The 24,596-nt window shown below is 45.5% G+C and overlaps 1 protein-coding gene across 2 annotated transcripts in view; it reads left to right on the top strand.

The window, feature by feature from the left end:
- The window catches only part of LMBRD1 (LMBR1 domain containing 1), a 271,625-nt gene that overhangs the window by 67,874 nt on the left and 179,155 nt on the right, over nucleotides 1-24,596 (top strand). For both annotated transcript variants that reach the window (XM_019520503.1, XM_019520504.1), the window contains exon 6: nucleotides 8,828-8,916. In XM_019520503.1, the coding sequence (XP_019376048.1) occupies nucleotides 8,828-8,916 (89 nt within the window). The remainder of the gene's footprint in view (nucleotides 1-8,827; nucleotides 8,917-24,596) is intronic.

The raw sequence follows: 24,596 nt of genomic DNA on the forward strand, positions 1-24,596 counted from the left end.
GTCCAGTTCTGGGTGCCGCACTTCAAGAGGGATGTAGACAGCATGGAGAGGGTCCAGAGGAGGGCCACTCGCATGATCAGGGGACAGCAGGACAGGCCCAATGAGGAGACGTTATGAGACCTGAACCTATTCAGCCTCCACAAGAGAAGGCTGAGGGGGGATCTAGTGGCCTGTTAGAAACTAGTCAGGGGGGATCAGCAGGCATTGGGGGAGTCACTGCTCCCCTGAGCACTGCCAGGAGTGACCAGGAATAATGGTCGCAAGCTGGCAGAGGGTAGGTTTAGGCTAGATATCAGGAGGCGCTGCTTCACAGTCAGGGCGGCTAGGATCTGGAACCAACTTCCAAGAGAAGTGGTGCTGGCTCCTACCCTGGGGGTCTTTAAGAGGAGGCTAGATGAACACCTTGCTGAGGTCACTTGACCGCAGTACTCTTTCCTGCCATGGCAGGGCGTCGGACTACATCTGCTCAGGTCCCTTCTGACCCTAGAAACTATGAAAACATGTCCATAGAAACCAGAGTCATGTGCTGCTGCTTCTGGAGATCCAGATGGGGAAGAAGTACAGCATCTTCCCTGCTACAAGACTAAGCAGACTGGGGTTGGGAATGCCAGATATCCAGTTGTTCCTTTGGGCCAAGTACATGAGCCAGATCTGCCTGCTGGTGACTGGGATAGAGATAAAAATGGCCTGCTTTGTTGAATACTAATCTGGGCACCTGCTGAGATGTTGGCAGGTATACATGTATCCCCATGGGAAACCATGGACTTTGGAGAAACCATAATTCTCCAAGGTCTTGGACACTTTCTGGAGCAAGTACATGTGCTCAAAGAAGCCCCTGCAACCATGATCAACCACTGCAAGATGCAGGAGGTGGTCGGAGCCAAAGACACTGTCGACTGTAGACCTATTCCCTGGCAGTGGCTGCCAGGCCATGTGGGGAGCAGACCTTCCACAAAGGTCTACAGAAAGACTACAGGGACTTGAATGGGCAGGCAGTCCCCATGTGGGTTGAGAGACAGAAGGGAAGAAGCCAACCCAGTTGCCCCAGGGAAACTTGCCAAGAGAAAGTGGAAACCATTGACCACCTCCTTTGGTTCTGTCCACAAGTCTAGGAGGTATGGAAGAAAGTAAATTGGCTGTGCTAGGTGGTGTTGGGAGTCAAAACCATGACCAGAGAAGTGGTGCTCACTTGACCGAACAAAAAGGGTCCCTATCAGCCTGCTTTGATTGGTTAGTCTCCTATGTCAGACTATGTCTATGCAAGACCAGGAACCTCCTGATGTACTAACGCAAAGCTCTCAGTCGAGACCTGTGTTTTTAAAGTGGGACTGAGCAAGCTGCAGACTTTACTACCAGAAGATATCAGGAGAGGATGGTGAAGAGGTGGCAAAGCTAATTTTGTAGAACCACTGGCACAGATGGTTCAAGGACACCCCTCTGAGGAAGAGAGCACTGATAACAAGGAAGGAGTAGAAGATGGTGGATTGAGTCACCCCGACTGTGAGGACGGCGACAAAGATGATGGAGATACAGCAGTCAGTGACATGGTAGTTGTAAAGGCTAGGGACTAAATAAAGAAACAGAAGGCAGAGGCAGGCAAGTGTAATTGTAAATCTGAAGGGTATGTGGATGGGAGCATGCGTACACAGGTGTGAGAACTGGAGCAGGTATGTGATACTGTAGTGCTTTATGTGCTTGAAGACTAGAAAGGTGTAGTTCCTGTATCAAAATGTACTGAGGGGCAGAGGGGGGTGGTGGTGGGAAGGGCTGCACTAGCATAATCTAATAGTAAGTTCCCATGGGGAGGGGAGGGAGCAATGGGACTATTTGCACTTTTCTCCTATCTACTCTTAGTCTTTTTGGCTAGGAAGAAGTTAGGACTAGGTGGCATCTGAACTCCAAAGCTTCTAGGCCTAAGGCTTGCAAATAGAATGCACTCCTCACACTCCTCCCAAAAGTTCCTATTAGCATTTTGCCCAATATGGGCCGTGTGTTCTTTGTAGTCATGCTTCCTGTTGGCTACATTTAATCAACTTCATAGTTGGTTTTCATTGCTGAGCCCATGTTGCTTTTAGCATGTAGACGCTGTATTTAATGAGGCTTCTTTTTATGGAAATCTGAGGGGCTTTTTTCCCCTGATGCTGATTTTGGTGGTAGGAGGGGGAGGGGGCTTGTCCCTTGTATTCATGTAAATATAGTATTTACATGATGCAAAAATAGCTTACGGCCTAATATAACTGAGTAGTGTTGCTTGCAAAAAGAAGTTTGAGTAGCACTTGACCAGAAGAGGAAGCAGAAGGGCCTGTTCACCTATTAATGATTTCGGTGAATTTTTTTGATCTGGAGTCTGCATGAGGAAGTTGTGATTGTGTCTCACTTATAACAAGGCCTTATTCAGGACCCTGTAGCTTGTTGCCTGTCCCTATTTGCAGTGGTACCTAATTTGAGCCAGCCTCACCCCCAGGCTTTGAAAGCCAAACAGCCACTGAGAGATTGCAGAGCTGACAAATAAGGTAGCTGGTGCTGATTTGTAGGGAGGAGTTTGGGGTATGGCTGCTTTTAAGGGAACTGAGTATTGGGTCCATGAGTCCCTTGTGTGAGTTGTTCTTTGTGCAGATAAGGCAGTTTCTCTTACCAGGTAGTGTCAGATGGCAGGAAGGTGTAGAAATCTTGCTTTCTTGTTTGGCAGTGAAGTTTTATAATTCCATGTGCTTCATCCATGGAACAGAAGATCCAAAGACTGGAAACCCAACTGAAGAAAATGGCATTTTAGGGATGTGATTGGAAAAAGGCATGGGTGACTGCACATAAGAATGAGAGGGTTTGCTTGCTCTTCAGAAGAGGACAATCCATTGAGATGGGTGACTAGAGAAGCAAGATGGAGATAAACCTGGAATGCATTGATAGAATCAAATTTTAAAAGAGAGTGGGGGTGGAAGGGACTTCAGGAGGTCATCTAATCCAACTCCCTGCTCAAAGCAGGACCATCCCCTACTAGATCATTCCAGCCAGGGTTCTTTCAAGCCAGGCCTTAACCTCCAAGGATGGAGATCCCACCACCTCTACGTAACCTCCTTCCTGTGTTTCACTGCCCTCCAAGTGAGTTTTTCCTAATATCTAATTTAAAACCTCCTTGCAACCTTAAGATGATTGCTCCTTGTTTTGTCATGTCGCCACTGAGAACTGTCTAGCTTCATCCTCTTGAACCACGCTTCAAGTAAAGGCTGCTGTCAAATCCCCACTCAGTTTTCTCTTCTGCAGACTGAATAAACCCAATTCCCAGCCTCTCCAAGTCATGTGCCCCAGCCCCCGAACCATTTTCATTGCCCTCTGTTAGACTCTCTCCAACTTGTCCAAATACTTTTCCATAGTGAAGGGCCCAAAACTGGGCACAGAACTTGGATGTGGCCTCACCAGTGCAGAATAATTACTTCCTTCGATCTGCTGGCAGTGCTCCTACTAATGCAGTCTAGTATGCCATTAGCCTTCTTGGCAACAAGGGCACACTGCTGACTCATCCGTCTTGATGTCAGCTAGACATTGAGCCATTGATTACTACCTGTTGAGCCTGACAATCCAGCTAGCTTGCTGTCTGCAGTCTATTCAGCCATCCTTTACTCCTTCAACTCCTTTGCAAGAATGCTGTGGGAGCCTGTATCAAAAGCTTTGTTAAAGTCAAGGTGTATCACCTCTACTGCTTTCCCTGCATCCACAGAGCCAGTCACCCTGTCGTAGAAGGCAGTCAGGTTGGTCAGGCATGACCTTTGTTGAATCCATGCTGACTGTTCCTAATCACCTTCTCCAAGTGCTTAGAAATAGATTCTAAGCACCTGCTCCAAAATCCTTCAAGGGACTGAGGTGAGGCTGACTGGTCTGTTTCCTGGTTCCTCCTTCATTTGCCCTTTTTCCAGTAGTCTGGGACCTCCCTTGATCTATCATGTTTTCAAATATGATAATTGCCAGTGGCTCTGCAGTCACATCAGCGAACTCGATTGGCACCCTCAGATGCATGGTGTCTTGCCCGATTTTGGACTTGTACACATCCAGCTTTTCTAAATAGTCCCTAACCTGTTCTTTCAACGCAGTTGCCTGCTTACCTTCTCCCCAGACTGTACTGCCCATTGCAGAAGTCTGGGAACTGACCTAGCCAGTGAAGACCAAGGTGAAGAAGCCATTGAGTACTTCAGCCTTTTCCGCATAATCTATCAGTATGTTCCCTCCCCCATTCAGTAAGGGACCCAGACTTTCCCTGACCTTCCTCTTGTTGCTGACCTACTTGTAGAAACCCTTTTTGTTGCTCTTAATGTTACTTGCTAGCTGCAACTCTAATTGCTCTTTGGCCTTCCTGACTTTTTTTTAATCCCGGCATGCCCAAGCAATATTCTTGTATTCCTTGTTGGACCCTGACTCCATGTGGTGTCCAGCAACTAGGGAGATGACGATCCAATTCCTCGTGGATCCTGTTACTCATTAGCCAGAGCAAGCAGGGAGCAAATGCTACTTGCACACATTGCTCACAACAGCTTTATTTAGAATGGAGATGGCTTTGGGTGAGCTCCCTCACAGATGCACAGCCTGTGAACTCAGGGAACAGCCACAAACAATAGTTCTTTCCACACTTACACACTTTGGCCCATTCAGTCCACCCTCACTCCTTTTTGTTCCACCCATTTCTCCTCATGTCTTGAGTTCCACCTCTGTTTACTGTTTGTTTCATTAGCATGGAATTTCTTGCATTTAAATGCCTCTCTGCTAAGAGGGCATGCATAAGATGTTGACCTCTGCTTCCTTCAGTCACTTGCTGTTCTTTAATGGCTTCTTGCTGACTCTCCATCTCCAAGGTCTTGCTTCTGCTTTATCTCCTGATAGCTGGTGGGCTGCATCTTGTTCTTCTTGCACCATATATGCTACACACTACCCTGCTGTTAGAAAACTGCTTGCTTCAACATTTGCAGAGTTGGCTTTAATATATCATCCTGCCTTATGACTAGCAGCTTTTACTGAGATGCGGATTTAAGAGCCTTTATTCAGCTGTAAATCCAGTGTTTCCCAAGATCCAAATGTGATCCTAATACTCCACCCAAGTTTTGATCAAACTTTCACTTCTTGTAGGCTTCCTTTCTGTGTTTTTAAGCTTGCTGAAGAGTTTTCTGTTAAGCTAGTTGCTTGCCACATTTGCTATTCTTCCTGCGCATAGGGATGGTTTGTTCCTGCATGCTCAGTAAGGTTTCTTTGAAATGCACTCTGCTCTCCTGGACTCTTCTCCCCTCCCCCACCTCAAACTGGCCTGCCAGTGGTTCTTGCCCATCATTTTCCTGAGTGAATTGAAGCCTGCTTTTTCTGAAGTTTGGGGTCCATATTCTGCTGCTCTCCTTTTTGTTCCTTTTGTCAGGATCCTAAACTGGATCTTGTGGTCACTGCTGCCCAACTTGCCATCCACTTTTATATCCACCACTAATTCTTCCCTATTTATGAGCAGCAGGTCAAGAAGAGAATGGCCCCTAGTGGGTCTCTCCAACACTTGCACCAGGAAGCTGTCTCCAATGCTGTCCAAAAACTTCCTGGATTGCATTTGTACACCCAGCAGAATCAGAGATTTGAAATCCTCCATGAGAACCAGGAGACCTGGAAACTTCTGCCAGTTGTATAAAGAAAGTCTCATCCTCCTGGTCTGGTGGTGATCACTCACCACAGTGTCACCCTTGTTGCTCTCCCCTCTAACCTTAACCCAGAGACATTTCAACAGGCCTGTCTCCGGTTCTATACTGGAACTCTGAGCAATCATGCAGCTCTTTTTAAGTACAGTGCAACTCTTCCTCTTCTCCCCTGTCTTTTTCTTGAACAGTGTACCCATCCATGGTAGTGCTCCAGTCATGCTAGCCATTCCACCAAGTCTGTTATTCCAAACATGTCATAGTTCCCTGACTGTGTGAGGACTTCCAATTCTTCCTGTTCATTTCCCAGCCTCCATTCATGTGTGTACAGGTACCTGAGGTGACTAGTTGATTGCCCTACCTTCTCAGGAAGAACAAGGCCTCCCTTGTTGCCCCCTCCTGCTTGTGCTTCTTGCAGGTCCCCTACTTCCCCACTTACCTCAGGGATTTGTTCTCCTTCCCCTGGTGAACCCAGGGCTTTAAAACTAAGTTATCAAGCCTGTCTGCAAAATGCTCTTCCTTTTCTTTGTCAGGTGGATCCTGTCTCTTCCTAGAAATCTTTCTGGGAACAACATCTCATGGTCAAAGAAGCCAACCGCCTGCTGGCGAAACCCACCTGCGCAGACATGCATTGGTCTGCGGGATGCATTCACTTCAGGCAGTGCCCTTCCCTTCCCCTTGTCCAGAAGGATTGAGGAGAAAACCACCTGTGTCCCCATCCCCTTCACCCTTGCACCCAGAGCTGTATAGTCATGTTTCATCTGCTCAGGGTCACCTGTGACAGTATCATTCATGCCCACATGGATGAACAGCATGGGGTAGTAGTCAAAGGGTCAAACAAGTCTCGGTAATCCTTCTGTGACACCTCAGATCTGGACTCCAGGCAAGCAGCAGACCACGCAGGACAATAGGTGAGACTGGCAGATGGATATCTGTCCTACAGAAGGGAATCTCTAGCTGCCGCCACCACCACCTGTTGCTGCTGCTGCTGCTTCATGGCAATGGTCTCAATCCTCTCCACCTTGGGTATTCCTGGCCTTGCCTCTTTAGCTAATGGAATGCTCTTTTCCTCCTCTGTTGCTAGCACTCTGTATCTGTTCTCCAGGCAAACCACTGCCGGAAGATGCAGGCTTCCAGCTCCCACCTTTTTGGGAGTCCATGGCCCTTTTTTTCCTTCCTAGCATCACCTATGGCAGTCCTTCCTCCACCATCCTAGAGGTTTCCTTCAGCATGGAATCAATGAAGTCCTTATGGCAGAGGATGCTTTAGAGCCTTGTTACCTTGTAGCTCTCTTCCCTTCTCCCTGGGGAATGCCACCAGAAGGCACCACTCATGCTGAAGGCTCTTTCCCTACCTTTTCTGACACTGGAAGGAATCTGCAAGCTGCAGTCTGCAGAGCACCAAACCAGGACCTGGGTGGAAACCTCAGCAGTGCAGTCCTGCCCAGACAGACGCCTTGCAGTTGGAAGCAGAGGAGGACTTGGAAGTGGTAGTGGCTCTGGGACTGTGACATCTTCCAGCTTTCTCCCTGGGTTGTCTTGTCTGTTGCCCTTCACTTCTTGCCTCTTTCCAAGCAGACCTTCCTTAGCAAACTCCTCTGTAATGGGCCAGTTTGCTGTTCTTTGATCTGAAAGGAACAGCAAGCAGGCCTTTCCTTCACCCACTTCCTCTCAGCAAGCTGACAGTGAATGAATGCAAGGGTTTCCAAGAAAACTCCCCAGCAAACTCCCCTTTGCTATGGACTTCTGTTTAAACAAGGGGCTTAAATCTTGGTCTAGTTGCTGAGTTTCAGCTGCTAAAAATAAGTGATTGGCAAACTGTTTGCTTCTCCCTGTTCGTTGTTCCTGTGGTTACTTGGTCTGTGTCCTTTTATACTTCTGGGTGTGGACTGGCTAGGCCCCTTTTTTGTTAGGGCTCTTTGTCACACCCAGGTGACAAGGGCCATAACCAAGTCACCTAGGTTGAGTTGAAGACCAAAAAAAAAACCTCCCCAAAACAACCAACCCCCTGAAAGAGAGGCCATCAGGTGATGGGACTTAAGATGGCATGGAAGAGAACAGATGACCCCAAAATAAGGAGGGAAGGGAGAGTTAACTGCTATATTGGGGGTGGGGGTTGTTCATTCTTTGTAGGGAACATCCTAACATTCTCTTCTGTTGCACCTTGTTTATAGAGTGCTTTTATGGCTGTGGCTAGGGTGCATGCTTTCTTGTGGGTGGTTTTGGACCATTACACTACCCTATGGTTCCTAACAACCATGTATTTAATGACCCAGGTGGCTCTTCCAGTGCAATCTGTACAGAAAACGTTCAGCTCTGAAAATGAAATGGCTTTTATAACATATTAGCAAATGAACACCCTTTGAAAAAAGGGGGGTTTTCAACTAATTACTTCTTTAGGAGAAAAAGTGCTTAAACTTTGATTATTCTTTGTTATTAGCTGCTGGCAAAGGTGGGGCAAGGGAATGGAAACTTGCATAATGCATCTTCTTAAATAGCTTTTTGTTTTCATGTCAGGTGTCATGCTTTAAAATGGTTAAAGTCAAACTGGCATAAACCTGTAAAACTGCAACAGTGGCCTAAAAAAAATAAAAATCCAAATTTTTGGCTATTTACAGATCATTATATGAGATCCTAAAAAACTTAAAACTGGGCAAGTGGTATTCTGAGAGTGTCAAGAGTATAGCTAAATACGCCTTTTCACCACAGTACCAAAAGGATAATGTTACCTTGCATCAGCAGCCGAATGAAGAAATTGTCTTCCAGGTTTTAAGCTGTTCCATATCCCTGTTATCCCCTCTTCATTTACAGGATTCTTTATGTATATAAAAACTGTCTAGAATAGTCTTCATAACAGAACATAAAGCTGTTCTAATAATTGACTTACAGGTAAAATAATGTCAGGTATAGGAAAGTAATTATGTGAAAACACGACTAATATGCAGGAAGTATCTTCTGAAGATGAAAAGGGTTTTTCTCCCTTTCTTGTTTTAACTTCATAAGTCAGCTTGCTTTAGGGCGGTGTCTGTTTCCTAGGTGGGGGTGGCAAATAGACTGAATCCTTGGCCTCCTCTATCACCCCCTAAATTGGTTAGTAGCAAACCACTGCATTATAACTGAAGACTTATGACTTCAAACAAGATTGATTTAACTCTTTTTTTTTTCTTAATACAGTGCTTTTGTTCCTTTGGATATTCCATATAAGAAGAACTCCACAGAGTGGGAGAAAATGAAGCTTCTGGTTGAAGAATTTGGAAGCAGTCGTAAGTGCAGGGTTGTGTTTCTGTGCCTCCTTTCCCCCCAGACTGTCAAGAGTTTGGTATTAAGTCAGTTCATCACTTCATTTGGGCATGCCTACTCTAAAATTGTGACACGTATACAAGAGATGGTATGTGCACTTCTTAACTGAGATTGAAACAATCTTTTCCTTGGTAACTAGAAGTTGAAATTTTTTTATTTCTGTAGCCTGGGAATTGCTACCCTTGGTCAGACCCTGGGCCCATCTCTAAATCTAGTATTGTTTCAAATTGGCTGGCACCTAGATGCATAAGAGATGGTTGGAATGGTGTCCTATGAATTTGATACCAAACCCTGATAGTTCTACTGGGTTAACCTCATTCAGGATTCATCCCTTCAAAAACTGTTCTGGTATTATGCCTTGGAATATAATTTTTAAGGCATTTTTATATTCATAGTCATTTTGAGGAAAGTGGATCCGGCTAACTTATAGGTCCATCAGCCTGATATCTGTCCTGGGGAAGATCTTAGAAAAGTTTATTAAAGAAGCCATCCTTAATGGATTGGCCAATGCCAGCATCCTGAGGGATAGCCAGCATGGGTTTGTTGCAGGTAGGTCTTGCTACGACCATGTGACCTATCACCTGGACAAGGGAGAAGCAATTGATGTCATATATCTTGACTTCAAAACAGCCTTCGATCTGGTATCCCATGATCGCCTCCTGGTGAAACTGGCCAACTGTGGCCTTGGGTCCACCACGATCCACTGGCTGAGAAATTGGCTCCGTGGTTGGACCCAGAGGGTAGTAATTGATGGAAGTCAATAATCATGGTGCCCTGTGACTAGTGGGATCCCCCCAAGGCTCTGTCCTTGAACCCATATTGTTCAACATCTTCACTAATGATGTGGACATCGGACTGGCCAAGTTCGCTGATGACACCAAACTTTGGGACAAAGCATCCACTCCAGAAGACAGGCAGGTGATCCAGGCTGACCTGGACAGGCTCAACAAATGGGTGGATGAGAACCTGGTGGTATTCAACACTGAAAAATGCAAGGTTCTCCACCTTGGGAAGAAAAACCTGCAGTATCCTTATAACCAGCGTAGCACTGCCAAGCCTAGTGCTATGGAAGAAAGAGACTTGGGGATCATCATTGACCACAAGATGAACATGAGCCTGCAATGCGATGCTGCAGCTAGTAAAGCGACCAAAATGCTGGCTTGCATCCATAGATGCTTCTCAAGCAAATCCCGGGACATCATTCTCCCCTTGTACTCAGCCTTGGTGAGGCTACAGCTGGAGTACTGTCTAGTTTTGGGCTCCACAATTCAAAAAGGATGTGGAGAAGTTTGAGAGGGTGCAGAGGAGAGCCACGCGCATGATCAGAGGTCAGGAAAACAGACTGTACAACGACAGGCTGAGCGCCATGGAGCTCTTTAGCCTGGAAAACTGCAGGCTCAGGGGTGATCTGATGGCCTCCTATAAGTTTATCAGGGGTGACCACCAGGATCTGGGGGAACGTTCCCTAGAGCACCCCAAGGGGTGATGAGGTTGAACGATCATAAACTACTGCAAGACCATTTCCGGCTGGACATGGACAGTAAAGAATTTCTTCCCTAAGTCCCCAAGGTCTGGAACAGCCTGCCATTGGAGGTGGTTCAAGCGCCTACATTGAACACTTTCGAGAGTAAATTGGATGCTTATGTTGCTGGGATCCTATGACCCCAGCTGACTTCCTGCCGTTCAGGCGGGGGCCTGGACTCTATGATCTTCTGAGGTCCCTTCCAGCCCTGATGCCTATGAAGTAAGCCTACAAAGATGTCTAGTCCAATGCCCTGCCTGAGACAGAATCATCCTTATCCAAATCATCCCATACAACCGTAACCTAAACTCTGCATAAGACTACCATCAACTGTGTCACAACCTCTAACTCCTAACGTTCTAGCTTACCCAGGTAAAGCAAGGGAAGCAAGGCAGCTAATGTCCTGCTTCTATGAGATGTTGTCAATATATGCTCAAGAAGTCTTGGGTAGAAGGCCATGCCCTCTGCTGCAGAAGAAGGCAAAAACCTTCACAGTCCTTGTCAATCTGACCATGGGGTGAAAAAATCCTGACTCCAAATATGGAGATCAGTTTGACTCTGAGCAGAGGAGCAAGATCCTCTAGATGGGAAACTCTGGCTTTGTTCTTAGCAGGAGAACAGGCACACCTCAGTTGAAGTCCCCAGCCTTGGCTGTAGCCAGCATCCAATGCCTCTGGGAAGCCTTAAAATATATTTTATATTATATGGAAAGGTGAGGTAGGGAGCAACTAGGCAAAGCCCAGAAGCATGGGAAATATCCATGGTAGAAAACCAGGCATAGCTACACCTAGATCATTCCTAACCCGTGGCTGTCTCTAACCTTCAAGACCTCCAGTGATGGAGAATCCACAACTTCCCTAGGCAGTCTATCCCACTACCTTGCTATTCTCACAGTGAAGACATTTTTTTTTTTTTCCTAATATCCAATTTAAACTTACTTGTCTGTAACTTCAAGCCATTGGTTTCTGTCCTCTTTTCTGCAGCAAGAGAAGAAAGGTACTTTTCCCTTTTTTTCTTCATAGGTGTCTTTCAGGCATTTGAAGACTGCTCTCATGTCCCCTCTTCAGCACCTTTTCCGCAAGCTGAACATCTACATGTTCGACTCCCCTCACATGACTTGTCTTCTATGGCAGGGCACTTGATATGCCTGCCACTTGAAGAGGTCAGGCAGCCTTTTGAGCCACTGGCATGTTGGGGTCAGTGCTAACTGCAGTCGGCTGACCCTGGGGGCTAGCAGATATAGCTGGGTCTTGTCAAAGGAGCTATGTGATTTTGTTTTTTGTTTTTAAGGGAGTCACCTGATTGGAAGAGGACTGGGCTTAGGTAGGGTATTGATCCAAATGGAGCAGAGCAGGCAGTTGCATCTTGGGAGCTGGTGTAGGAACATCGCCAACAGGTGGCTAGGTAACTGGCTACAGGGTAGGACCCAAGGAGTACTAGTTGATGGGAGCAAATCAGTGTGGCGCAGGGTGACCAGTGGAGTCCCTCAGGGCTCGGTACTTGGGCTGGTACTCTAACATCTTCATTAACTATCTGGATTTGGGAGTTGGATGCAAACTGGCCAAGTTTGCAGATGATACCAAATTATGGGGGAGGGTGGTCACACTGCAGGACATGCTGGGGATACAGGCCGACTTGGACACGCTCTCAAGGTGGGCTGACAAAAACTTGGTGGCCTTTAATGTAGAGAAGTGTAAGGTGTTGCATTTTGGTAGGAAGAATCCTCAGCATATTTACAGGTTTGGCAGTGCTATGTCTACTAGCATAACTGAAAGCAACTGGGGGGCAGGGGGGAGGGGTCTTGATTGACCATATGATGAATAGGAGCCATCAATGTGATGCTGTGGCTGGCAAAGCAAACCAAACTGGCATGCATCCACTGATGCATCTCACACAAAACCAGAAAAGTCATCCTCCTGCTTTACTTGGCCCTGGTGAGACTGCTGCTGTAGTACTGCATCTAGTATTGGGCCCCCCATTTCAGGAAGGATGTGGAGAAGCTTGAGGGAGTCCAGAGGAGAGCCACTCATGTGATCGATGGAGGCTGAGGGACTTGGGACTCCTTCAGTCTGGAGAAGAGAAGGCTCAGGGGGGACTTGGTGGCAGCCTTCAACTACATAAGAAGGGTACATCAGGACCTAGGAGAACAGCTGTTCACCAGAGCTCCCTGAGGGATAACAAGGTCCAATGGCCACAAACTCCAGGAAGGCTGATTTTAGACTAGACATAAGAAAAAAAGTTCTTTATGGTGTGAGTGTCCAGGGTCTGGAACAGACTCCCTTTCCCAGGGTGATACAAGCACCTACTCTAGACTTTCAAAAGACAGGTGGATGTATTTCTTGCTGGGGTCACTTGATCCCAGCTGACTTTCTGCCTATGGCAGGGGGGGCTGGACTTGATCTCATGAGGTCCCTTCCAGCCCCTAATGTCTATGAAATTTATTAAATCTATGAAGGCTGCCACTCAATGCTAGCAGGGAGAAAATTCCTACCCAAACTTCTGGATGTCAAAGGGGATGGAGATTCCTGGAGACCCAGTGTGGGGTTCAAAGCCTTGAGAGAGGGGCTGACTGCCTGGGGCCTGTTGAAGAGGATTCAGGACAGGACCAGAGAGGGGCTGTGTGCAGAAGGGCCTTGTGAGAGGCCAGGAGGGGCCCAGATAAGCCCAGAGAAGGAAAGAGGTTGTGTTGGGGGCTCTGGGTGAGCCTAGAGAGAGAGAGGCAGTGTGATCTATGGAGGTGCCTAAGAGGGCAGACCCACAGAGGAGAGGACTGGTGCTTGGAGGACTGACTCTGGGGAAACTTGACTGGCTTATGCTGGGGTAAGGGCCCAGGAAGGGCCAAAAAGTGAAATAGCCCACTGCTAGTGGTTGCCTGAACCAGCAGCCTGGAGCTTCAACTAGCTTGGAGATAGGGCCAGGTCTTAAGCACAAAGGTCCTTGTAGGGCCACAGCTGAAAGGGAGGGGTCAGGAAGCATGCAGCCCATGGTGACAATGGCTGGTAGGGGTCTGAGAGTGGGCTGGGGTCCAGAGATGGAGGACTTGATGTGAGAGGGGGCCAGGGGACTCATTGGTTAGCAGCCCAGGAAGGGCATACAGCATCTAGGCAACAGCCCAGAGAGGGGGATGTGTAAGACCAGAAAGGCTTGGAAACCAGTCCTGGGTAAGACCTAAAACTGCATCCTAGTAGAGTTGGTTGATGTGGTGGGGCAGCCTCTGAAATGCCATACCTGGGCCATTCAAGAGAAAGGTGAGCATGGGGTGCTGGAAAGCCTCAGCTTCCATTGCCTTGTGGGTGACCCTATGGAGGGGGAAGGCTAGGGGAGCGCACACCCTGACAGAAGAGCACTTGCCAAGGAAGAGCACATGACCAGGTGGGTCCAGCAGCTGGGAATAGAGCATAGGACTGGGTGGGGCTGAGGGCCTGGACAGCAGTTGGGAAAGTACAGAGAAGAAAACACCCTAGAGAGGGACCAGGGGAGAGATCTGAGGAGCCTGGTAGCCCAGAGGGCAGTTAAGACTGAAGGGTCTGGCAACTGCAGAAAGGCCAGGAGAGAGACCAAGGAGTCTGAGGGCTAGCTGAGAGAGGCCGAGGAGTTGGAAGGCCTAGAAAGGGGTGGCATCAGCAACTGGCAGAACATCTGCAAGGATGCCATTTGAGGCATAGAGTGTGGTGTAGGGGACTATTTGGAGCCATGCAATTTCCCTTAAGGCTCAGAGTGCTATCTGGGGGCACAACTATAGAATGAGGCACAGCAAGGGGCCTGGGTGCAGGTACTGGCTGATAAGGGTTCAGTAGACCTGGGCCGTGTGAAGGCCTGTGGGCAATCTCCCTATTTATATTTACCATCGGGGCATGGCAGGCAAAAGGCAAAGGCGCCCTAGGGATGGAATAACGTATGGTTGCAGAGCCTCTAGGGGAATGTCACGGCCACCCCTGGGACCTGACCTCGTGACACCCTTCCAAACTGTTCATCTTTGCCTGTCTCTGGACCCTCCTTGCCTTCTCTGTGTCCTTTAAAAGCGCAGAGCCCAGAACTACACACAGTATGAGGCTTAGCCAGTGCCAAGCAGAGAGGAACTATTGCCTCCTGTGTTTTGCCTCTAATGCTTCTATTGATGCATCCCAAAACTGCATTTGTGTTCTATGCAGCTGCATCACACTGTAGACTTGTATTGAGTCTGTGGTGTACTAAGACTTCCAAATCCTTTTCCACAGTGCTGCCATCCAGCTAGTTATGCCCCATTTCGTATTTGTGGGTTTTTTATTATTCCTCCTAGGATTCAGCACCTGGCATTTGTCCACATGGAAGTTTATTCTGTTAGTTCTAGCTCAACTTTCCATTCTGTGAGATCCTTCTGAATTGCAGTCACATCCTCAGTGTTCACAATCCTTTCCAGTTTTGTCATCCATAAACTTGCTTAAGAAGCTTTCCTTGCCTGTATTCAAATTATTAATAAACAGGTTAAATAGCACCAGGCCCAGGACAGATCCCTGTCAGACTGCCATTCTGACATGGATCTATTAATAATTACCCTTTGCTTATGGCTGTTGAGCTAGTTATCCGTCCATCTAATAGTTTTGTTCAGTCCACACTTCTCCTATTTGTTTATGAGAGAGCCATGCTGGACCTTGTCAAAAGCTTTGCTGAATTCCAGGTACTGTATCCACAACATTCCCATCATCCACCCAAATAGTGGAAGAAGGAGATTAAGTGTTTGACGCTACAGTAGACGCTCATAAATCCGCCATCCTTGACCTAGCACCTGCCAGAAACTTGAAAATTTCCAGATTTTTGAAACACAATTTTCTTTGCTATTACACTATACATGTGACTGACGATTGCTTGAAACAATAGATGTAGACTGACTAACAAAAACAATGATGGTCAGAGAAGTGCCAGATTTCTGGTGAAATTTCTGGATTATTCGGAAGCTATTTTTAAAAGTGCCAAATTTTTGAGAATTTCAGAATTTGGAAAGCCGGATTTGTGAGGTTATACTGTATTTGTTCCCCATAAATTCATGCTGGTTGCTTATATTATCCTTTCCCCCTCCAGAGGCTTGCAAATGGTCTTCCTTATGATATGCTGCAGTAACTTCCTAGGTATTGAGGTCAGGTTAACCAGTCTGTAGTGCCCCAGATCCTCCTCCTTGCCTCTTTTTAAGAAGAGAAGCTACATTGGCCCCTTTTCAGTCCTCTGGTACTTGGCATGTCTCCCATGCCTCATGAAAATCATTGCCAGAAGCTCCCAGATATCCTGTGTCAGTTCCTTCAGGACCCTGGGATAACACTTCTCCAGACCTACTGACTTGAATTCATTCAAACCCAACAAAAGCTCTCTGATTCTCTTATCTTGTTCCTCAGCTTGCCACCTTCCTTATCCAGATAATCCCTATTAAGGTGCCTGGCAGCTTAACTTTTTTGGGAAGTCTGAGGCAAAGCAGCTGTTGTGCAGCTCCACCTTCTTTGTATCTTGTGGTAGGAGTTCTCCCTGGCTTATTAACAGAGGACCCACAGCCTTGTGTGGTGTGCATGTGTACTTTCCCTGAACAAGATTAAAAAAAACTGCTTGGATCAAAAATCTCAAAAGGAACATGTAATCTTTACTTATAACTATCTTAATAGAATAACAGAAGAAACTTTTTTAGCTCTTGATTTTGGAGATCAGAGATCAGTATCTCTTTCAAATTTCTTGTGCACAATTGGTAATTGCCTTCCTTTCAATGTAATGTTGCCCATCTAGTTTTGTATGGGGGACCAGTCTATTAATGACCTAAAACTTAGAGCAGAAAGTTGCTAAAGTGCCTCCCCTCCGCTGCTGTCTGTTCCTTGTTACCAGTGTTTCAGGAGAAGGGTTTTTGTAAGGATTAAGAGTTGTTTTTTTTTTTTGTTTTTTTTCAGTATTCCATTCTCTCTTCTGTAACCCCTCCCCTTCTTACCTCCATGTGGAAAAGCATTAACATAATATTTAAGTTAGTATACTTTATCCCCCCCTCCAGACAAAACACCAGTGAAGTTTTAGTATAATTAGTAAGAATTCTACTCGGAGGAATAGTGGGTAAAAAGCTATTAACAGCCGTAGATTGTACTTGAATGTTTTCAGTGATTTGATTTGTAGAATAAACTTTTTGGTCTCCAGTGAGAGCGAATATTCTTCTAACAAGTATTTATAGGAGTAGAAATCAGTAGCTTGTACATAGTAGAAATATTGGGTAAACTTACACACCCATTATATGCTTCTAGCCTAAAATTACAGAGAAAGCATCTCACTTCTGTACTTTTCCAACACTTTTCTGGATTATTTAAAGACTAATAGCTTTTTTTTTTTACAATGTCCTCAATAGATTATTGCATTTGATTTGACTGAAGGTGTAGAAAAGAATAAAGGCCTAACTGAGGATTAAATTATCTGAAACTACTATTTCTGCTTTCCTATAATAATAAACCACAACTACTTGAATGGCTTAAGGCAATGGTTCTCAACCTTCTTCATACTTGTACCTACTTGCTGAAGTCTATGGCTTGTCCTGATGCGCAGTCTGATGCCCCCATCCTGCTTGGGCCAGAGTGCAAGCAGCTAGTGCTGCCCCTGTCCCATCCCCTGTGCAGGACTCTGCATGTATGGGCACTAGCCCCATGCCACCAGCCCAGGCATGCAGCTCCCTGCCACAAAGGACTGCCCCCGCCCCCTTCCCCTGCTGTGAAGGGCCAGGTGACTTCCCCCCCCTTTCCTCCCTTCCTGACAATCCCCTGGACCTCCAACCTCTGCTCCCCATACACTTACTCACCTGCATCCAGTGGCTGGGGCTGCTCTTGCGACCCAGCCTCGCTGTATGGCCAAGCTAAATGCTTAAGATATTAGTGTCCTGCCCTGATTGGCTGGCTTGAATATTCTGGAACAGAGGGTGGTGGGAGCCTTAACTAGTAGCACATTACTAGCAGACTGGAATTGGTCGTCTAGGTTCCTGAACTCTGCTAAACTAAAGGAGCTGTTTGGTTTCTGAAAAAAACTTGTAATTACAATGAACTTTTATTTAAAAACGTTTATGGGAATCTGAACAGATCTTGATTCTAGTGCTTGAGCTGCAGCTAATGCTACTGTAATACTACAGTGTAATGTATTGTACTACATTACAATATCTGCTCAATACTTTCCCTTTAAATGAAATAACGTCTCTAAGCCATTTACTGCACTGATCGTGTCCATGTATACCCCCAAATTGAATGCTTTGGGTTTGCTTTAAGGGCCTCAGACTCTGCCTCTCTGACTATCTGCTACTTATGCAAGCATTATTGGTACATCAATAAAACTATCTTTCTCCTGTAAGTACTTTATAAATGGGAGCATGGAAGGATGTTTATACGTATTCTGAGCTAGTCTAGGTCATTATGAATTCCTTTATGCTTTTTTTTTTCTCTGACTTGGGTGCCTAGATCCAAGAAAGCAATTTATAGTTAGGTGCACTGAACTGAGTAACACCTGAGGGTCTGTGTTTAAGTTGTTTGTGTCTTTGAAATTACTCATGTGCATAATATATTATTGAACCTGGACAAATACTCTGCTGGTTTGATGAAACAGAGTTGCTTCTTGGCTGTTGGGGGTTTAAACTAGGTAGGTGTTCCTGTGGTGAAGCCCCCTCTGAGGGACTTGATCTCTTAGTGTGTCAGTGTACCCTGAACACACTGGTTGCTTTACTTTGATCCAGGAACAGAATGGAGAAATAATAATTCAACTGTATCATAATGCATTTAATTTATCTGAGTTAAATAGCTTTGAAAATTAATGTTACCTCCTTTAAAATTGTGGTGTGTGCAGTCTCTCTCAAGGAGGCTGTTGGCAAAAAACAGAGTTTATTACCTTAGTACTAAAAACAAAGAGAGAAACTCCGCACGAGCTGTGGTTCATTTCACAGCTTCTCATTAAGTGTCAAGTTGATAACATGTAAGCATATGCAAATGTTTAAAAAGCTTGTACCAGTGTAACTACACTAGTAAAGATTTGTACTAATCTAACTTAATGGACTTAATGGTGCAAGTTTAGCAATAGGGAAGACGTTAATGAGAGAGTCTTCAAACAAAAATGGAAAATTTTCAAGTTTATTTTTTTTATCCTAAAGACCTAAAAATGAGACTTCTTACATGCTGTAACATGTAACTTAATGAACTCTTTAAATTCTTTTTTGCCATTTTCTAAAATGATTTAATATGAATGGGGCTTATCTCAGGTGAGAGAAACTATTTGCATGTTTTTAAATAAGTGAAATGAGGAAGCTTATGTAAAGATGTACCCATTAGTTATCTGTTCTTCTGACATCAAAAAGTAACAGACCATGGTTTGATCTAAAATAAGGCTATTTTCACATTGGCATCAATAACTTGATCAACTAACACTTTTTTTTTTAAATTCCTCTTCACATATTTAAATTGAAGGAATGAGGGGGAAATGATTCCCTGAAGATTCAGAAGACTTAAAACTGATAGTGTAGTATCTTTTGGTTGGAGTTGGCAGAAGGATTTTATGACTGACTTAAGTTTTGAGGGAATGTGTCATGAAAGTGACACAGGACAAGAATATTTTGGGGGGGATACAATCATGTGACATGCATGGGTATTCTCCCAAATAAGGTTAACTGTTAGGCTAGGGACAAATTACACTCAAACTGATGGTAGGTGACCAGAAATCAGTTTAAACTTCTGTTGTGTTAGACTTTGTGCCCATAAACTGCTTTCAAAATGTCCAGGAACAGTTTAAGATGAACCTGGATGGATTGTAGTATCAGACTTAACTGGTTTAGGCTAAACTGGCTTATTGGATTTCTGTCTCAGACCCCCTCCAGATTCAAGTTAACTCGGTCCCCTATCACTCTAGGATGCTTTGCACCTCCCCTGCAAGCTGCCCCCCCCATGCACAGACACACACTGGGCAGGCTAGCCTTGGCCCAAGCTGTCTGTTTCAGCCAAGCAGCGAGGTATTCTCTTGTGCCTCCCAGCTTCTGGCCTGGTCCACTGCAGGCATGTGGCTGTATTTCCAAAATCAGAAGTGGATGTCTGTCTACTTGCTTTTTGGTAGCTTAGACTAACCTGTGAAGATTGAATCGGTTCAACTTTGGGTTTTTTTTGACTGTCTGTACTTAGCCTTAGGGTGTTTGGTATTTTAATTGTAGCTATTGCAAAGCTGTATTCAGTTAGAGTTCTCATGTTGGTATGTTACAGTATTTGATTCTGAAAGTTATTTTGATGCATCTTATTTCAGCTAAGGTTGGGTTAGTAAGTCATTTATTGACTTGAACCTCCCACTATTGATCACACTTGGTCAATGGCTGAGATTTAGCATTTGACTTTGCTTGTTTATTGATCCTCACTGTGGAGGTGCTAAGAGACATCTGGGAAGCCTGGGCCTGTCCAGACAATAGTATATTTATGTTCTAATAGAAATCTGTAGCCTAGCTGGTCAAACTCTCATACAGGAGTAACAAAATACCAGATTAATGGATCTAAAAAGGATATAAGACTGTAGTCCAGTAAATATGCAAGTCTGGGCTAGGGACAGACATTCAAAAAGCCTGAATTGTTTCAGTCTTTGCAGGCTAGTCTAACCTGGCTAGGCTAAATCAGTTCTGTGCTGGAATGTTCCAGAAATACAGGCACATGCCTGCAGTGGCTCAGGCTAGAAGCCAGGGGGCAGTACAGCAGCCATCCATTCCTTCCTTCCACAGCATGGAGCTGAGGGGGCAGGATGCTGTGATATTATCCCAGTAGGGAACTGAGAAATGTTTATCACTTTTTTTTAAGAAGACCACAGAGGGACATTACCAGATACTTGTTGATTCTACCTGTTGCTGGCTATGGTCCTTGCTGAAACATGTGGTCTGCTAGCTAATATGCAGGGTCTTCAAAAAGTCCTTGTGCACTTTTAAACTTTGCTTGTGCAAAAGGACTTCATGAAGACCCTGTACAGACAAAGGGGAGGGGGGAGCAGGGAATCCCTTCTTAGCAGGGAGTGGTGGTGGTTGGCGGGGTTGGGGAGAGGGGGGAGCTGCAGCCTGGGAGCAGGGTGGGGGGAGGGCCAGCTCTGCTGTGGAGCAGAGAGCCTTGCCTAGCCCAGAGAGCATGCTGGGGGTGTCTAGTTTATCTCAAACCAGCAAGGGGTCTGGGACAGACCTTGCATAAACTGGTTTGAGCCATATTAGTTAAGTCTGCTACATTCAACCGGGCTTATCTCAGACTGGTTTCGGCCACTTGCAAACTGGTTTGTGCCCTGACCATATGTTCTGTTACAAGTTTAAACCAGTTTCTGATTACTTAAACTGGTTTGTGTGTAACTTCTGTCCCTAGCCTTGAGGACCAGGAAATTAGTGGTGTTGGACATGAAAACCAACACGTGGGATCAGGAAACCAGGGTTTGTGTAGTAATGGCCAACTGAGACTATTTAGCAGTGCACCAAACACTTGCATCATACACTCATCATGCACACAGTTCACATTTAAGTCACCTGTCCGCGGCTCTTGGAGTTGCGCTGTGATGACCAGTCACAGGCTTCAAGGTGATGTCCATTTGAGAGGGGGCGTCAACTCTGTCTTGTTTTCTCATGTGGGTAGGTTGCTGTTGGTTGTCAAGGTGCTCATCAGGCTGGCTTTTCACTGCCTTTTTATTTCCCTTTAGGGCAGACTTTGACCAAAGCCTGGTAACTTTTGGAAGTTTCTTTACCAATCACCGTTTACCTTTTTGCATAAGTTTTATTTCGGACGCTGTCACCAGTTACGTGTTGTCTTTCACATTCCAGTCTGTTTTTTAGTCCCACGTTTGTACCATCTCCACACTTTCTTAGACCCCTGTATCTTATCTTGTTACTTACTATAGCTGGTTTGTACCAGCCTTCATTTTAACCATTACTCCCACGTTATTCACAGCACACAAACTCACTTGCTGCTTTTCCAGAAAATGGTTGACACTAAGATGGCTATTTAGCATAGGCAAATGACTTGCTTAGCATAAACATTCACAAGCAAAATCATAGTATAAGTATAACATAAGCAAATTTTATAGCATAATATAACATAATTTAGACAATAATGGCATATTCCAAAACCTATTCCAACAGTGGCAGTGTGAGCCCCCTAGAACTGAAGTGTGTGTGGTGTATATGTTAATAGCTACACTAGCAAAGATGCACAAGCCTGCCCAGAGAACATGGCTTTGTCTTCAGCCTTTCCAGTTTCAAGGTAGTGGCTTAGCCACCCAGCCAGGCTATGTAAGGCTAGCTGATAAAGAGATGCAGGAGGCCCTGATGGGCAGGGAGGGAGCTTGAAACTTCATTTAGGCCCTTGAAGCTAGCTGAGCACTGCATCTTCTCGATGTAGGGTATGAACAAGTTGGTGTTCTATTACTTTTTTTGTTTACTCCTGTGTCAGTCTCAACACCTAGTTTCTGGTTTCACTTATTATTCTGTTTTATATACTTGAAAAAAACAACTTTTTTTTTCTTATTGGTTGCCTGTGGAAGGGATGACTTCTGGGCAGATATCCAGGCTGACTCTGGATGGAGAGGAGGACCTATAATTTTGTAACTCAAATGGGGACTGCTTGGGGCCAAGAGAGATCCCTCTACATGGACTCTTCAGCTGTGAGGGCACAGACAGGTGCTGTGATGGGGAGCTATCTCAGAACATCCCTTGTTTGTTCCTTGGAGCAAGTGGCAGTACAGTAGGAGGGAAAACTCATGGCTCTGGGAGTCCCCCACAGATGGGCTTATGACAGAAGGTGTTATTAAACAGTCACTCAGGGTAGTATACCCAATGCATGGCATTTTGGAGAGGACTCCAGATCTGCTTCTGGAATAATGAAGGGGTAGGCAGGAGCTTTAACTAACAGTGTTTCTGTTTGAATAATCGTCTTGATGCTGGGGATCTCTGCATAAAGCTCCTTGTATATTAAGACACTGACTCTGAAAAATCAAATCTAAATGAGCAAAACCAAATCCCTAGTAAGATTTTAGGTAATAAATTGTATTATATATGTATGGTATTCCTAAAGCAGCTTTCAGTATCTGAAAAGAGAGCTTTTTAATTCCTGGCTTCATGGTAAATTGTGGATTAATGTGTTCAGGCATCTAGACTTCATGATGAAGACAAGTTTCAATATGATTGGAAAAGAGAGACAAAGTGATTCAGTGAGGTTTTTTTCCCTTGGAAAGTAATGCTAGTATTACTGCTCTGCATAAGTCCTACTGATCTTTTAAAAGGGTATCCTCTTATTCATTGACTGGTTCTAAAATTGTAGAGTGAAAGTCCTTGCAAGATCATATGGATAACAAGGTAGGTGTATGGGTGAGTGTGTGCAAGCATGCAGAGATGCTGCTGAAGGTTAAAAAAATAAAAAATAAAAAAATTCAGCTTTCTTCCTTTCCTCTCCACTGCCTCATCTTCCCTCCTTCCAAGGCTTTGTGCCTTTATGGAAAGGGAGAACCCTCAAAAATGTACTGTTTTCATCTCGTCATTTTTAACGCAAGAGAATACTGCTATCAGTTTCTTTTAAAAAAAATATCAGTTGAAATAAGAATAAAGTCCATCCTCCTGCATTCTATGGCTTGTGCTGTTGACTGACTTTTTATAGTAACTGGTGAATTGAGGCATAGTCTTTACTGTGATACATGAGTTAAAATGGTTTTCAGGGAAACCTATTTTAGCGCTATGGATGTCAATATACTTAAATTCAGAGACTGTGAGTCTGTTATGTAACATCCCAGATGGTTTCCTGGTTAAGGCGTTAGATTGGATTCAGGAAACGTGTATCTAGTGTGTGGCTCTGCCACAAGTGTCCCATGTGACTTTGCATAATGTCTTTTGGGGCATGGACACGAGCAAATTACCCTCTGGTAAAAGATGGTCAAGGCTTTCTTGCATGTCAGCTGTTCCTTAGTATAGGAAAGCTGTGTAGTGGCTTAGTCCACAGTGAGAGGACTTGTTCATTTACTCATTTATTCTTAAGAGTCACATTGACCTGAATCTAAGATGACCCTGACTATTAGATGAACCCTGTGGCAGGGCACTGGTGGTGCCTGCCACTTTAAGGACTGAGCCAAGCAGCCAGCAGGTGCTTGCCTGCAGCCACCTATACAAACACAGCAGTTTGCTGCTGGCAGGCCAGGCAGAAACGATGCTTGGCTGCAAGGCTGAATGCAACATCCTGGAGGTAAGGGCAGGAGCTTAAGGGGATGGTTTGGAGGCTCCTGGTCCTGGGCGTGACCTAAAACTGCACCCTGCTGGGGGTGGGTGGCCTGGTGGGGCTCTCAGTGGCATGGGAGCCCCCAGGAAATACCAGGCCAGTTACCACCCTGTTGTAAGGTGGGTTGGGGCACCTTAACCCCAGGTTAACCAGGTGGGTTACCCCATAGTAGGGCCAAGAAAACGGACCCAGGCTAGAGTGGGCTATAGACTCAGAAGCCTGACTTGGAGTACCCTTGACTGGTCAATACTGGGGCCAGGACCAAAACAATTAAAAGGGCCAGGGGCCCACTATTAGGAACACCCAGAGCTGAGGGCCTGGGGTTTCTGACTGGCCTTGGAGGTGAGGCCAGGACCTGTGTGGCCAAAGGTTCCAGGGGGGCCACGCCCAAGAGGGCAAAGAGTTCAGGGAGCTAGGCAGCCCAGAATGAGGGTGGTGGAGTAGACAGTCTGATTTGGAGGTATCCAGTTAGGGTCTGGATTGGAGAATTGTGAGAACTATAAGAACAGTGGATGCCATCTGTATGCCAGTTTGGGCTGTGGTGTAGGGGAGGAATGGAGCTGCAGATAACACTCCATTGGAGCAAGAAATAGGCAGCCTCCCACCTAATTAATATACTAATTGTATATAATCAAGGCATGGCAAGCAAAGGTGGGCTGTTGGCCCAGAAACAGGTAGGTGGGGCAATGATGGACTAGCCCTGAGAAGAGACCCCCTGTTATGCTCCCGCTCCCCCAAATAATTTAGATTCAGTATATGGAACGATTATAAGGTGGTTGTAATTTTCCAGGTACACAACCTAGTTATTGGAGGTTTTGCCTTGAATTTTTAATCCTTCCCACTGCTACAGCAGGGAAAACTAAAATTCAAGGGATCAGGTAACTCCCTTGGCCTT

This window comes from Gavialis gangeticus, unplaced genomic scaffold, assembly GCF_001723915.1.
Source record: "Gavialis gangeticus isolate Ggan-Ray unplaced genomic scaffold, GavGan_comp1, whole genome shotgun sequence".
NCBI lineage: Eukaryota > Metazoa > Chordata > Crocodylia > Gavialidae > Gavialis > Gavialis gangeticus.